The sequence below is a fragment of the Haliaeetus albicilla genome, chromosome Z (assembly GCF_947461875.1).
Source record: "Haliaeetus albicilla chromosome Z, bHalAlb1.1, whole genome shotgun sequence".
NCBI classification, from domain to species: Eukaryota; Metazoa; Chordata; class Aves; order Accipitriformes; family Accipitridae; genus Haliaeetus; species Haliaeetus albicilla.
Genome location: NC_091516.1, coordinates 72,255,278 through 72,268,933, shown reverse-complemented (window position 1 = coordinate 72,268,933; position 13,656 = coordinate 72,255,278). Strand labels below are relative to the sequence as shown.

General features: G+C 67.2%; 1 protein-coding gene across 8 annotated transcripts in view; it reads left to right on the top strand.

Moving 5' to 3' along the window:
* RYR1 (ryanodine receptor 1) overlaps positions 1–13,656 on the top strand; it is a 62,923-nt gene that overhangs the window by 3,936 nt on the left and 45,331 nt on the right. For 5 of the 8 annotated variants that reach the window (XM_069776722.1, XM_069776725.1, XM_069776720.1 and 2 more), the window contains 22 exons: positions 33–107; positions 203–281; positions 655–767; positions 1,192–1,285; positions 1,397–1,490; positions 1,597–1,674; positions 2,339–2,495; positions 3,333–3,497; positions 3,911–4,032; positions 4,356–4,542; positions 4,757–4,892; positions 5,234–5,329; positions 5,570–5,688; positions 5,788–5,921; positions 6,579–6,820; positions 7,851–8,043; positions 8,886–9,105; positions 9,615–9,719; positions 10,461–10,564; positions 10,988–11,071; positions 11,647–11,806; positions 12,946–13,093. In XM_069776722.1, the coding sequence (XP_069632823.1) occupies positions 33–107; positions 203–281; positions 655–767; positions 1,192–1,285; positions 1,397–1,490; positions 1,597–1,674; positions 2,339–2,495; positions 3,333–3,497; positions 3,911–4,032; positions 4,356–4,542; positions 4,757–4,892; positions 5,234–5,329; positions 5,570–5,688; positions 5,788–5,921; positions 6,579–6,820; positions 7,851–8,043; positions 8,886–9,105; positions 9,615–9,719; positions 10,461–10,564; positions 10,988–11,071; positions 11,647–11,806; positions 12,946–13,093 (2,905 nt within the window). The remainder of the gene's footprint in view (positions 1–32; positions 108–202; positions 282–654; positions 768–1,191; positions 1,286–1,396; positions 1,491–1,596; positions 1,675–2,338; positions 2,496–3,332; positions 3,498–3,910; positions 4,033–4,355; positions 4,543–4,756; positions 4,893–5,233; positions 5,330–5,569; positions 5,689–5,787; positions 5,922–6,578; positions 6,821–7,850; positions 8,044–8,885; positions 9,106–9,614; positions 9,720–10,460; positions 10,565–10,987; positions 11,072–11,646; positions 11,807–12,945; positions 13,094–13,656) is intronic. The other 3 variants (XM_069776724.1, XM_069776723.1, XM_069776719.1) reach the window with 1 other exon arrangement.

The following is a 13,656-nucleotide window of genomic DNA, read 5'->3' as shown; positions in this document are numbered from 1 at the left end:
CCCCCCCATCCCGTTCCCCCCCCCCCCCCAAGTCATCGCAGGGCGGGGGGCACCGGACGCTGCTCTACGGCCATGCCATCCTCCTGCGGCATTCCCACAGTGGCATGGTGAGTTGCGGGGGGGGGGGGGCGAAAGGGGGGGGTCAGGGGGAGCCAGGAGGCTGGGGACCTCCATAACGGGGTGTCCGTGTGTCCCCCCCCAGTACCTGAGCTGCCTCACCACCTCCCGCTCAGTCACTGACAAACTGGCCTTCGACGTGGGGCTGCAGAAGGATGCGGCTGGTAAGGGGGGGCCTGAAGGGCTGGGGGTGGGGCTGGGGTTTGGAGGGTCCCTAAAGGCTTATGGGGGGTGGCAGGGGTTTGGGGGTCCCTTGGGTTTGGGGGGCTGGATCCTGTTGGGCTTTAGGGGGTTGAAGGTTGGGGGGGGCTGATGGGTCCCCCTGGGAGGGTCCCTGTGGGCTTTGGGGGGGTCACAGGTTTCAGGGGGTCACCCAGGGTTGGGGGGGTCCCCATAGGGAGGTCCCACATTGGATGCCCTGCATCCCCCGGGGGGTGGTGAGTCCCTATGGGCCCTGGGGAGTGATAAGTTCAGGAGGGGTCCCCCAAGGGTTTGGGGGCCCTGGAGTGCCCCCCCGACCACCCCCCACCACCACAGGCGAGGCGTGCTGGTGGACCATGCACCCCGCGTCCAAGCAGCGCTCGGAGGGCGAGAAGGTTCGGGTGGGCGATGACCTCATCCTCGTCAGCGTCTCCTCCGAGCGCTACCTGGTGAGGGGGGGGGCACGGGGAGGGGGGCATGGGGCTTTGCACGCGCACGAGCGAGCACTGGTGCACGGGGGCCTCGTGTGTGCGCGAGCCTGCTGCGGCCCGCAAGGGCTGCACGTGTGCAGGAGCGAGCGCCAGCGTGCAAGCGTGTGCACGAGTGAGCCCCACTGTGCAAGGGCTGCGTGCGCAAGCACCAGCGTGCAAGGGCCATGTGTGTGCACGAGTGAACCCCAGCGTGCAAGGGCCGTGCGAGTGTGCACCACTGAGCCGTGCTCTGCTCCTCCGGGCTCCCCATCCTCACGCGAGACCTTGCATGCGTGTCAAGGGGGGTTCCGTGTGTTGGGGGGGGGGTGTCTCACAGGCCTAGACACCCGTGTGTGTCCCCGTGACACACGTGTGTGTCCCCCCGTGACACGCGTGTCCCCAGCACCTCTCCACGGCGAGCGGGGAGCTGCAGGCGGACGCCTCCTTCATGCAAACCCTCTGGAACATGAACCCCATCTGCTCCGGCTCGGAGGAAGGTGGGTGCTGGTGGGACTGGGGGGGGACGACGACACCCCAAGTTGGGTGAAGTGGACCCTAGGGTCGTCCCCGTCCCCCCCCGACACCCCCCCTTCTTTGGGTGTCCCCAGGCTACGTGACGGGTGGCCACGTCATGCGTCTCTTCCACGGCCACATGGACGAGTGTCTGACCACCTCCGCGCCAGAGCAGGGCGAGGAGCGCAGGTGGGGGGGTCCGGACCCTCGGTTTCCCCCCTCCCTGAGGTGGGGTGTGTGGCAGGGGGTCCCTGTCCCCGTCCCCTTGGTGTTCCAACGGGCCACGTCCCCACAGCAGTGTGGTGAACTACGAGGGAGGAGCCGTTTGCACCCACGCTCGGTCCCTTTGGCGCCTGGAGCCCCTGCGCATCAGGTATTGGGGAGGGGGGTCCCGGTGTGTGTGTGGGGGGGTCCCTCGTATTGCTGTGCCCATGTCACAGCCCCCCGAGGTGACCCTGCAGCCCAGCCTGTTGGCTTGGCATCCCCACGTTGCATCCTGGGGGTCCCCGTGAAGCATCCCCGTGTCCCCACGCCGCATCCTTGGGACTCGTCCCTGCGTCCTCGCCCCGTGTCCTCCATGTCCCCTCGTTCCTGCCACCCACCCCTGCACTGTGTCCCCTGCATCCCCACGAGGCATCCCTGTGTCCCCACGCTGCATCCCTGCATCCCTAGTCTGCCTTCTCAGGGTCCCCATGACCCATCCCTGTGTCCCCACACTGCATCCCCCGTGTCCCCAAGTCCCATCCCTGCATCTCCACGCTGCATCCCCCGTATCCCTATGTCCCTGTGTCCCACCCCTGCATCCCCACCCTGTGTCCCCTCCATCCCTGTGAGCCCGTGGCACATCCCTGCATCCTGATGCTGTGTCCCCACATCCCCATGCCCATCCCCACGTCCCCATCACCCATCCCCGTGTCCTCATCCCCATCCCTGTGTCTCCATCACCCATCCCCACGTCCCCATCACCCATGCCCGTGTCCCCCTCACCCACCCCTGTGTGCCCTGACCCCCGGTGACCCATCGTGTGTCCCCCCCAGCTGGAGTGGGAGCCACCTGAAGTGGGGCCAGCCCTTCCGCCTGCGACACGTCACCACGGGACGTTACCTGGCGCTGACGGAGGACAAGGGTCTGGCCGTGGTGGAGGCGGCCGCTGCCAACACCCGCGCCTCCGCCTTCTGCTTCCGTGCCTCTAAGGTGGGAGACAGGGACGGGGATGGGGGGGTCCAGCCGGGGCGAGGGGGGGGACCTGGTGTCAGGGGGCGTGGGGTGGTCTGGTTGTCCCCAAGGGATGGGGTCACTCAGGCACTTGGTGCCCTGGGGTGGGGAGTGGTCTCTGGTCTGTCCCCGTTTGGGTCCCCATCCTGGTCCTTGTCCCCAGGCTGGTTCCCATCCTGGTCCCATCCCTGTCCTGGTCCCCGACCCAGTCCTGTCCCCATCCTGGTCCCTGTCCTGGTCCCAGCCTGATGCTGGTCCCTGTTCCTGTCCCCATCCCAGTCCCCTTGTAGGTCCCTTTCCCCATGTAGGTCCCCATCCTGGTTCCTGTGTGAGTCCCTGTCCCCATCCCTGTCCCTCTGAAGGTCCCGGTCCCCATTCCTGTCCTTATCCCGGTCCCCATGTGGGTCGCTGTCCCCATCCCTGTTCTCATGAAGGTCCTGGTCCCCATCCCCATCCCAGTCCCCATCCTGGTCCCGGTCCCCATCCCTGTCCCTGTGAAGGTCCTGGTCCCCATTCCTGTCCCCATCCCAGTCGCCTTGTGGGTCCCTGTCCCCATGTAGGTCCCTATCCTGGTTCCTGTGTGAGTCCCTGTCCCCATCCCTGTCCCCATCCTGGTCCCTGTGTGGGTCTCCGTCCCCATCCCCGTCCCCGTGAAGGTCCTGGTCCCCACGTGGGTCCCCATTCTGGTCTCCATTCCAGTCCCATGAGTGGGTCTCCATCCCCATCCCTGTCCCTGTGACAGTCCCGGTCCCCATTCCTGTCCCCATCCCGGTCCCCCTGTGGGTCCCCTGACACCCCCCTCTCCCCCCCAAACAGGAGAAACTGGAGGTGGTGGCCAAGCGGGACGTGGAGGGGATGGGGACCCCCGAGATCAAGTACGGGGAGTCCCTCTGCTTCGTGCAGCACGTGGCCAGCGGGCTCTGGCTCACCTACGCCGCTGCCGACACCAAGGCCATGCGCCTTGGGCTGCTCAAGAGGAAGGTGGGGGGCTTCGGGGGGGCCTGGGGTTTCGGGGGCGCTGCTGGGCCATCTCTGGGGGGGCTGTAGGGGAAGGCTGGGGTCTCTGAGAGGCACTAGGGGGTCTCTAAGGGGTCTTTGGGGCATCTCTGCGGGGGCTGTAGGGGGGGTGCTGGGGGTTTGGGGGATTTGGGGGTCTCTGGGGTCATTGGGGGGCTCAGGGGGGGTCTCTGAGAGGCACTAGGGGGTCCCCAGGGGGCCTTTGGGGGCTATGGGGGTGCTGGGAGGCCCTGCGGGGGGGTACTGGGAGGTTACTGGGGAGCACAGGGCAGGTCTCTGCAAGGCACTGGGCTGTACTGGGGGTCTCTGGGATTTTTTGGGAGAGGGTCCCCTAACTGACCACTTCGTGTCCGCCCCCCCCCCCCCCCCCCCCCCAGGCCATACTGCACCAGGAGGGACACATGGACGACGCGTTGTCCCTCACCCGCTCCCAGCGTCAGGAATCGCAGGCGGCACGGATGGTCTACAGCACGGCCGGGCTCTATGGGCACTTCATCAGGTGGGGGGGCGTGGGGGGGCATGGGGGGGGCCATGGATATGGGGGGTATGGGGGGGGTATGGGGACGGTCTACAGCATGGCTGGGCTCTATGGGCACTTCATTGGGGGGGGTCGTGGAGCTGGGAGGGTGTATGGGGCTGTGGGGGGGGCACACAGTGGGGCTGGGGGGTCCTGCGTGGAGCTGGGGGGGGGGTATAAGGACATTGGGTGGTTGTGGGGTGGGGGAATGTATGGGGCAGGGGGGGATACAGGGACCTGGGGGTGCGCGGGGATGGCAGAAGGAATGTGAGGGTGCTGACCCCATTGCGCCCCCCCCTCCGCAGGAGCCTGGACAGCCTGAGCGGGAGGGGCAGGGGGTCCCCCCCACCCACGCTGCCCATCGCCGCCGTCATCCTGAGCCTGCAGGACCTGATCGGATATTTCCAGCCCCCCCCGGCCGAACTGCAGCACGAGCAGCGGCAGAGCCGGCTGCGGGCCCTGCGGGGCCGCCAGAACCTCTTCCAGCAGGAGGTGGGACCCCCACCCCCCGCAGCGGGGGGGGGGCTCCTAGGGTTGGGGGGCTCTTGGGGTTGGGTGGTCCTGGGCTTGGGGGCCACAGAGGGGACGCATGGGGTCCCCAGAGCTGGCTGGGGGTCTCGTGAGGTCACTCAGGGTTGGCCATGGGGTTGGGGGTTGGGGGGGGGAGTTGGGGGGGGTGCAGTGTTGACCCTCCCCGTGGCCTCAGGGCATGATCACGCTGGTGCTGAACTGCATCGACCGCCTGAACGTGTACAGCACGGCCGCCCACTTCGCAGAGTTCGCCGGCGAGGAGGCGGCCGCCTCCTGGAAGAAGATCGTCAACCTGCTCTATGAGCTGCTGGGTGGGTGGATGGAGGGCTGCTGGGGGGGGGGGCCTATGGGGTGGGATAGGGGCTGTGGGGTGGGATGTCAACCTGCTTTACGAGCTGCTGGGTGGGCAGATGGGGGGCTGCAGGGGGGGGCTGTGGGGCAGAATGGGGGGCTGTGGGGGGGGATAGGGTGCTATGGGGTGGGACAGGGTGCCATGGGGCAGGATGGGGGCTATGGGGTGGGACAAAGGGCTATGGAGCAATATGGGGTGCTATGGGGTGGTATGAGGTGCCGTGGGGTGAGCAGGGGCTGGTGCCCGGGGCAGTTGGGGGTGCTGTGGGTCTCTGACACCCCCCCCCCCGGTGCCCCCCAGCCTCGTTGATCCGGGGAAACCGCGCCAACTGCGCCCTCTTCTCCACCAACCTGGACTGGCTGGTCAGCAAGCTGGACCGGCTGGAGGCCTCCTCGGGTCAGTGGGGACCTCGTGGGGGGCTGGGGGGGCTCATGGTGGGCTGGGGACCCTCCTATGTGGCTGAGGACCCTCCTATGGGGCTGAGGACCCTTAAATGGAGCTGGAGTCCATGCACGGAGCTGAGTACCTTCATATGGAGCCAGTGACCCTTGCACGAGGAATGGGACCCTCCTATGGGTGTAGGGACCCTCCTGTGGGTCTGGGGTCCCTGACAGGGGTCTGGGGTCCCTCCCACAGGTATCCTGGAGGTGCTGTACTGCGTCCTCATTGAAAGCCCCGAGGTCCTCAACATCATCCAGGAGAACCACATCAAGTCCATCATCTCCCTCCTGGACAAGCACGGCCGCAACCACAAAGTGAGGAGGGGTCCCCTCCTTTGGGGGGGGGGGAAGCATGCACACGTGTGTGCAGGCATGTGCAGGCGTGTCCATGTGTCGTGTCCCCCCCCCTCCCAGGTGCTGGATGTGCTCTGCTCCCTCTGCGTCTGCAATGCCGTGGCCGTCCGCTCCAACCAGAACCTCATCACCGAGAACCTCCTGCCCCGGCGGGACCTGCTGCTCCAGACTGGGCTGGTCAACTACGTCACCAGGTGGGTGGGGGGTCCTTGGTGGGGCTGCGGGGCTTAGGGTGCTCCTGGGGGTCCTGGGAGGTCCTGGAGGACCTTGAGTTGTTCCCTGTGGGTTCTTGGAGGGTTTCTGGTTGTCCATAGGATGGTCCTGTGGGACTTGGGGTGCTCCTGGGGGTCTTGGAGGAGTCCTGGGGTGTCTTGGAGGGGTTCTGGTTGTCCTTAGGATGGTCCTGTGGGACTTGGGGTGCTCCTGTGGGACTTGGGGTGCTCCTGGGGGAATTGGAGGGGTGCTGGGGGGTCTTGAGGAGCTCCTGGGGGACTTGGAGCATCCTGGAGTGCTCCTAGCTGCCCATGGGATGCTCCTGGTATTCTTGGGGTGCTCCTGGGGGGTTCTGGGGACCTTTGGGTTGTTCCTAGGGGTCTTAGGATGCTCATGGGGGTCTCAGAGGGGTCCTAGGGTCTCCTGAGATGTTCCTGGGTACCCATGGGATGTTCCTGGGTTTCTCTGAGTGCTCCTAGGGGTCTCAGGGTGCCCATGGATTGCTCCTGGGGGTCTTGGGGTGCTCCTTGGGGTCTCTGGGTGCCCATGGGTTGCTCCTGGGGGTCTCTGGGTGCTCCTGGGGTTCTCTGGGTGCTCCTGGGGGGTCCCCGGCGCTGACCCCCTCCTCCCCACCGCAGCGTGCGCCCCAACATCTTCCTGGGCACGCACGAGGGCTCGACGCAGTACAGCAAGTGGTACTTCGAGGTGGCGGTGGAGCGGGTGCAGCCCTTCCTCACGGCGCAGCCCACCCACCTCCGGGTGGGCTGGGCGGCAGCCGGGGGCTACAGCCCCTACCCGGGGGGGGGCGAAGGCTGGGGGGGCAATGGTGCCGGTGACGACCTCTGCTCCTTCGCCTTCGACGGTCTCCACCTCTGGACAGGTAACGACCCGCCCGGACCCCCCTTGTGCACAGACCCCCCCCTTGTGCGTGGATCCCCCTCGTGCACGTCCCCTCCTGCACACCCTCCTAAGCCCCCTTCTCCCGTGCCCCCCGCTGCCTTGCATGCCCCCGGAGCTGCCTTTGCACACCCCCATAAATCCTCTTTGCACACCCGGTGTGCCCCCCGTCCCCCAGTGTGTCCCCTGTCCCCCAGTGTCACAGCCTGTCCCCTGGCGTGCCCCGTGTGTGTCCCCCAACATGTCCCCCAGTGCCACGGCACGTCCCCTGGTCTGATGTCCTCTCCCCCGGTGCGTGTCCCCCGCTGTCACAGCGTGTCCCCCTGTGCACCCCGTGTTCCCCCTGTGCCCCCCTGGCGCCACGACGTGTCCCCCAACATGTCCCCGGTGCCACAGCGTGTGCCACAGCACGTCCCCAGTGCCACGGCACATCCCTGGTGTGACGCCTCTCCCATGGTGTGTCCCCCCCAGCATCACAGCGTGTCCTCTGGCATGTGCCCCATGTCCCCCCATGCCCCCCCAGTGCCACAGCGTGTCCCCCAACCTGTCCCCAGTGCCACACCGTGCGCCACAGTGTGTCCCCAGTCCCATGGCACATCCCCTGGTGTGACGCCTCTGCCCTGGTGCATCCCCCACCACTGTCACAGCATGTCCCCCCATAGCCCCCCGATGCCATGGCGTGTCCCCCAATGTGTCCCCAGTGCCACAGCATGGGCCACAGTGTGTCCCCAGTGCCACGGCACATCCCCTGGTCTGATGCCTCTCCCCCAGTGCGTCCCCCACCACTGTCACAGCATGTCCCCCCATGCACTCCGTGTCCCCCCCATACCCCCCCGGTGCCACGGCGTGTCCCCCAACGTGTCCCCAGTGCCACACCATGTGCCACAGCGCGTCCCCAGTCCCATGGCACATCCCCTGGTGTGACCCCTCTCCCCCGGTGCGTCCCCCACCTCCGTCACAGCGTGTGCCCCCGTGCCCCCCCATGCCCCCCGGTGCCACGGCGTGTCCCGCAGGCGGGGTGGCACGCGCGGTGGCCTCGCCGCAGCGGCGGGCGCTGGCTGCCGGGGACGTGGTGAGCTGCTGCCTGGACCTGGGGGTGCCCAGTGCCTCCTTCCGCATCAACGGCTGCCCGGTCCAGGGGGTCCTGGAGAGCTTCAACCTCGACGCCCTCTTCTCCCCCGTCGCCAGCTTCTCTGCCGGCGTCAAGTGAGGCCGCGGGGGGGGTCCTGTCCCCTGTCCCCTGTCCGTGTGTCTCCCCCCCAGCCCATCTCGGGGTGATGGAGGGGTTGTGGGGTGCTGAGGGTACCCCAGGGTCTGCGGTCCTCTGCTTGCTGGGGGATGCTGGGGAGGGGTGATGGGGGGGATGTTGGGGTTGGGGGGGATGCTGGGGGGGTGAGGGGGTACCTGGGGGTCTGTAGTCCTTTTGTTACTGGGGGATTTGGGGAGGGGGGAGGTTCTGGGGGGGGATGCTGTGGGGCTAGAGGGATGCTGGGGAGGGGTGATGGGGGGATGCTGTGGGGTGCGGGTCTGCAGTCTTCTGGTTGCTGGGGGATTCGGGGGGGGTTCTGGGGGGATGTTCGGGGGCTGGAGGGATGCTGGAGGGCTGGAGGGATGCTGGGGGGGGTCTGGACGGATGCTGGGGGGCTGGACGGATGCTGGGGGGGTTTAGGGGGATGTTGGGGGGCTGGAGGGATGCTGGGGGGGTTCTGGGTGGATGCTGGGGGGCTGGATGGATGCTGGGGGGGTTTAGGGGGATGTTGGGGGGCTGGAGGGATGCTGGGGGGTTCTGGGGGGATGGTGGGGGGCTTGCCATGGGCTTGTGGGGCTAGGGGGGGTGTTGGGGGCACTGGAGGGATGCTGGGGGGATGCTGGGGGGCATGCCATGGGGAAGTGGGGCTGGGAGGGTGTTGGGGGGACTGGAGGGATGCTGTGGACCTGGGGGGGGACGCCTTGGGACCACGAGGGACTGGGGGGGGTCACTGCACGGGGGATGCCGTGGGGATGCCGTGGGTCTGGGGCTCACGCCTCCGCTGTCCCCCCCGCCCCAGGCTGCGGTTCCTGCTGGGGGGCCGCCATGGGGAGTTCCAGTTCTTGCCCCCCCCCGGGTACTCGCCCTGCGCCGAGGCCCTGCTGCCCCGCGAGCGCCTGCGTCTGGAGCCCATCAAGGCGTATCGGGGCGAGGGACCCCCCGGCACCCGCAGCCTCCTGGGACCCACGCAGGCTCTGCCCCACACCGCCTTCACCCCCTGCCCTGTGGACACCCTCCAGGTGGGGGCCGGGGGGGGAGGTTGGGGGTGGGGCTTGGGTGGGGGTTTTGGGGTGCTGGGGGGCTTGGATGGGGGTTTTGGGGTGCTGGAGGGGTGGTTTGGGGGAGCTTGGATAGGGGTTTGGGGTGGTAGGGGGGTGGTTTGGAGTGCTGGGGGGCTTGGACAGGGGCTTGGATGGGGGTTTTGGGGTGTTGGAGGGGTGGTTTGGGATGCTAGGGGGCTTGGATGGGGGTTTTGGGGTGCTGGGGAGTTGGTGAGGGCTTGGATGGGGGTTTTGGGGTGCTGGAGGGGTGGTTTGGGGTTTGGGGGGGCTTGGGTGGGGTTTTGGGGTGCTGGAGGGGTTTGGGGGGGCATGGATGGGGATTTGGGATGCTGGGAGATGGAGAGGGCTAGGGGTGCCCAGCCAGGAGTTTGGGGTGCTGGAGGCAGGGGAGATTTGGGGGGCTGGTTTTGGGGTCCCCGCCCGGGGCTGTGCCCACCCCTTCACCTGTGGCCCCCCCCCCCCCCCAGATTGTGCTGCCCCCCCACCTGGAGCGCATCCGGGAGAAGCTGGCGGAGAACATCCACGAGCTGTGGGCCCTGACCCGCATCGAGCAGGGCTGGACCTACGGCCCTGTGAGTCCTGGGGACCCCCCCAGGGCTCCCCCAGCACCCCCAGAGCCTCTGGGGTACAGTGGGTCTCCCCAGGATGGACGGACCCCCCCACAACTCCCCCCCGAGTACCCCTGGGGTGCGGTGGGGACCCCCTGAGCATCCCCAACCTTCCTGGGACCCTTGAACTCCCCTGGTGTGCAATGAGCTCCCCCTGACCCCCCCCCAATCCATCTGGGGTGCAGTGGGACCACTTGGGATGGACAAACACCCCCCCCCCCGAGCCCCCCAGGTGCTCCTGGGGTGTGGTGGGACACCCCAAGCCCCTCAACCCTCCTTGGACCCCCTGAGCCCCCCCATCAATCCCCCTGGGGTCCAGTGGACCGCCCTGAGCCTCCCCTGACCCCCCTGGGGTGCAATGAGCCCCCCCCAATCCATCTGGGGTGCAGTGGGACCCCCTGGGATGGACAGACCCCCCCCCCCCGAGCCCCCCGGGTGCTCCTGGGGGGTGGTGGGACCCCCTGAGCCCCTCAACCCTCCTTGGACACCCTGAGGCCCCCCCCCTCAAATCCCCTGGGGTCCAGTGGAACCCCCTGAGCCCCCCCCGAGCCCCTTGGGGTGCAGCAAGCCCCTCTCAGCCCCCCCAATGCCCCTGGGGTGCAGTGGGACACCCCGGTGCCGTGGCAGAGCCCCCCACCTCCATCCCCACCAGGGTTTGGGGTCTCCTGGGGGGGGGAGATGCTGACCCTGTGCCCCCCTCCCCAGATCCGGGATGACAACCGGCGGCTGCACCCCTGTCTGCTGAGCTTCCACAGCCTGCCCGAGCCCGAGCGGAGCTACAACCTCCAGATGTCTGGGGAGACCCTCAAGTGAGGGGGGGGTCGGGGAGGGCATCGTGGGGGGTTGGGGGGTCATCGTGGGCCTGGGAGGCTGGGAAGAGGAGCTGGAGCTGGGTTTTGGGGTTCCCCCCCCTTTGCTGTATCCCCCCAGACTTGGCTGGGGCTGGGTTTTGGGGTTTCCCCCCCCTTTGCCATATCCCCCCAGACTGGGCTGGGAAGGGGGGGCTGGGTTTTGGGGTCCCCCATCACTCTGTGCCCCCCTGGACTAGTCTGGGCTGAGTTTGGGGTCCCCTCTTTTTGCCATGTCCCCCCCAAAATGGGCCGGGGGGGGCTGGTTTCAGGGTCTCCCATCACCCTGTGCCCCTTGGATGTGGTTGGGATGGGTTTTGGGGTCCCCCCCATGCTGTGCCCCCCTGGCAGGGCAGGGGGCTGAGTTTTGGGGTCCCCCCCCAGGACCCTGTTGGCGCTGGGCTGCCATGTGGGCATGGCCGACGAGAAAGCAGAGGAGAACCTCAAAAAGATCAAACTCCCTAAAACGTGGGTGTGGGGGGTCTGGGGGGGTCTGGGGGGGGTGGAGCCCTAGAGCTGATGGGGATGGGGTGGGGGGCTTGGGTTTGGGGGGGGTCAAAGTTTTCGGGGGGTGTTTTACTGGTTTGGGGGGGGGGATTTGGGGGTCTTTGTCAGGGAGGTGATAGGTTGCAGGGTGGGGGTCCTGGTTGGGGAGTTCCTGATGGGGGAAGGTGTCCCTGGTTGGGGGTCTGCAATGTGGGGGTCCCAGTCAGGGGTCCCCTGGGTTGGGGTCTTTGGCTGAGGGTCCCCAACTGGGAGTCCCTGTTTGGGGTCCCACTCAAGTGTCCCCTGGGTCAGGGGTCCTTTTGGGGGGGGTCCCTGGTCGGGGAAGCTCCCAGGTAGTGGGGGGTCCCCAACTGGGTGTGGGGGGGTCCCAGATGGGGTCTCCTGGCTTTGGGGTCTTTGGTTGGCAGAGCTCCCAGTTAGGGGGAACCTTGTTTGGGGTCTCAGGGTGTCCCAGTCTGGGGTCACTGGTGGGGGGTCTGCAGAGGGGGTCTGCCTGCAGAAGGGGGGAGGGGTCTCAGGCAGTGCCCCCCCCCCAGGTACACGATGTCCAACGGGTACAAGCCGGCGCCGCTGGACCTGGCGCACGTGAAGCTGACGCCGGCGCAGCTGACACTGGTCGACCGCTTGGCTGAGAACGGGCACAACGTCTGGGCCCGCGACCGCGTCCAGCAGGGATGGACCTACAGCACCCTACAGGTGGGGGGCACCCCCGGGACCCCTCCCTCCACCCCGGGACCCCCATCCCCAGCATCCACGTCCCCCGGGACCCCCTGTGTTGCTCTGGTCCCTGTGTGCCCTTGCCCACATCTTCCCATGCTTAGGGTTGGGGTTCCTCTGTGCCCCCCGCCATGTGCCTGTGCCCCCACCTTGAGTCCCTATGCCCATGGCTGTGGGTGCTCTGTGCCCCCTTGTCCCCATGTCCATGGTGGTGGTGTCCCCATGCCCAGTGGCAGTGTCCCTGTGTCCCCACATCCCCATGTCCCCATGCCCACAGTGGTGGTGTCCCTGTGTCCCCACGTCCCCATGGCCATGACAGTGGTGTGCCCACATGCCCATGCTCACAGTGGCAGTGTCCACATGTTCCCACATCCCCATGTCCCCATGGTGTTTCTCCACGTTCCTATGTCCCCATGGTGGTTCTCCATGTCCCCATGTCCCCCCACCGCCATGCCCCCATGGTGGTTCTCCACATCCCCACGGTGGTTCTCCATGTCCCCATGTTCCCCCATCCCCATGTCCCCACGGTGGTTCTCCATGTCCCCACATCCCCATGTGCCCATGGTGGTTCTCCATGTCCCCGCGGTGCTTCTCCATGTCCCCATGTCCCCATGGTGGTTCTCCATGTCCCCACGGTGCTTCTCCATGTCCCCATGTCCCCATGGTGGTTCTCCATATCCGCATGTCCCCCCACTCCCATGTCCCCCCACCCCCATGTCCCCATGGTGGTTTTCCATGTCCCCACAGTGGTTCTCCACATCCCCATGTCCCTCCATGTCCCCATGGTGGTTCTCCATGTCCCCACAGTGGTTCTCCATGTCCCCATGTCCCTCCATCCCCACGTCCCCACGGTGGTTCTCCACATCCCCATGTTCCCCCATCCTCATGTCCCCATGGTGGTTCTCCATGTCCCCACAGTGGTTCTCCATGTCCGCCCATCCCCCTGTCCCCACACCCACCGAGGTGGTGTCCCCACCTCCCCACGCCCACGGCAGCGTCCCCATGCCCACGGCGCCGACGTCCTCCCATCCCCACAACCCCGTGGCGGCGGTGGTGGTGTCCCCACGTCCCCGCGCTGACGGCGGTGGTGTCCCCGTGTCCCCCCACCCCGTCCCCAGGACATCAAGAACAAGCGGAACCCGCGGCTGGTGCCCTACCACCTCCTGGACGAGCGCACCAAGAAGACAAACCGGGACAGCCTGTGCCAGGCGGTGCGCACCCTGCTCGGCTACGGCTACAACATCGAGCCCCCCGACCAGGAAAGCCGTGAGTGACCGGCTTTGGGGGGGGGGGGTGTGTCCTTTGCAGGGGGCAGGGCTCCATTGTGGGGGTGCAGGGAGGAGGCAGGGAGCCGATTCTGGTGCAATTTGGGGGTGCAGGGTGCCCTTGGAGGGTGCAGGGAGGGTGCAGGGTGCTGTTTGGGGGTGCAGGGTGCTGTTTGGGGGAGCAGAGAGGGTGTAGGGTGCCCTTTGAGGGTGCAGGGTGCCCTTTGTGGGTGCAGGGTGCTGTTTGGGGGTGCAGGGTGATGTTTGGGGGGAGCAGAGAGGGAGTAGGATGCCCTTTGAGGGTGCAGGGTGCTGTTTGGGGGACCAGAGATGGTACAGCATGATGTTTGGGGGTGCAGGGTGCTGTTTGGGGGAGCAGAGAGGGTGTAGGGTGCCCTTTGAGGGTGCAGGGTGCTGATTGGGGGTGCAGGGTGCCCTTTGGGGGTGCAGGGTGCCTTTTGGGCGTGCAGGGAGGATAAAGGGTGCCATTTGGGAAGCAGACAGGGTGCAGGGTGCAATTTGGGCATACAGGGTGCTCTTTGTGAATGCAGGGTGCCCTTTGGG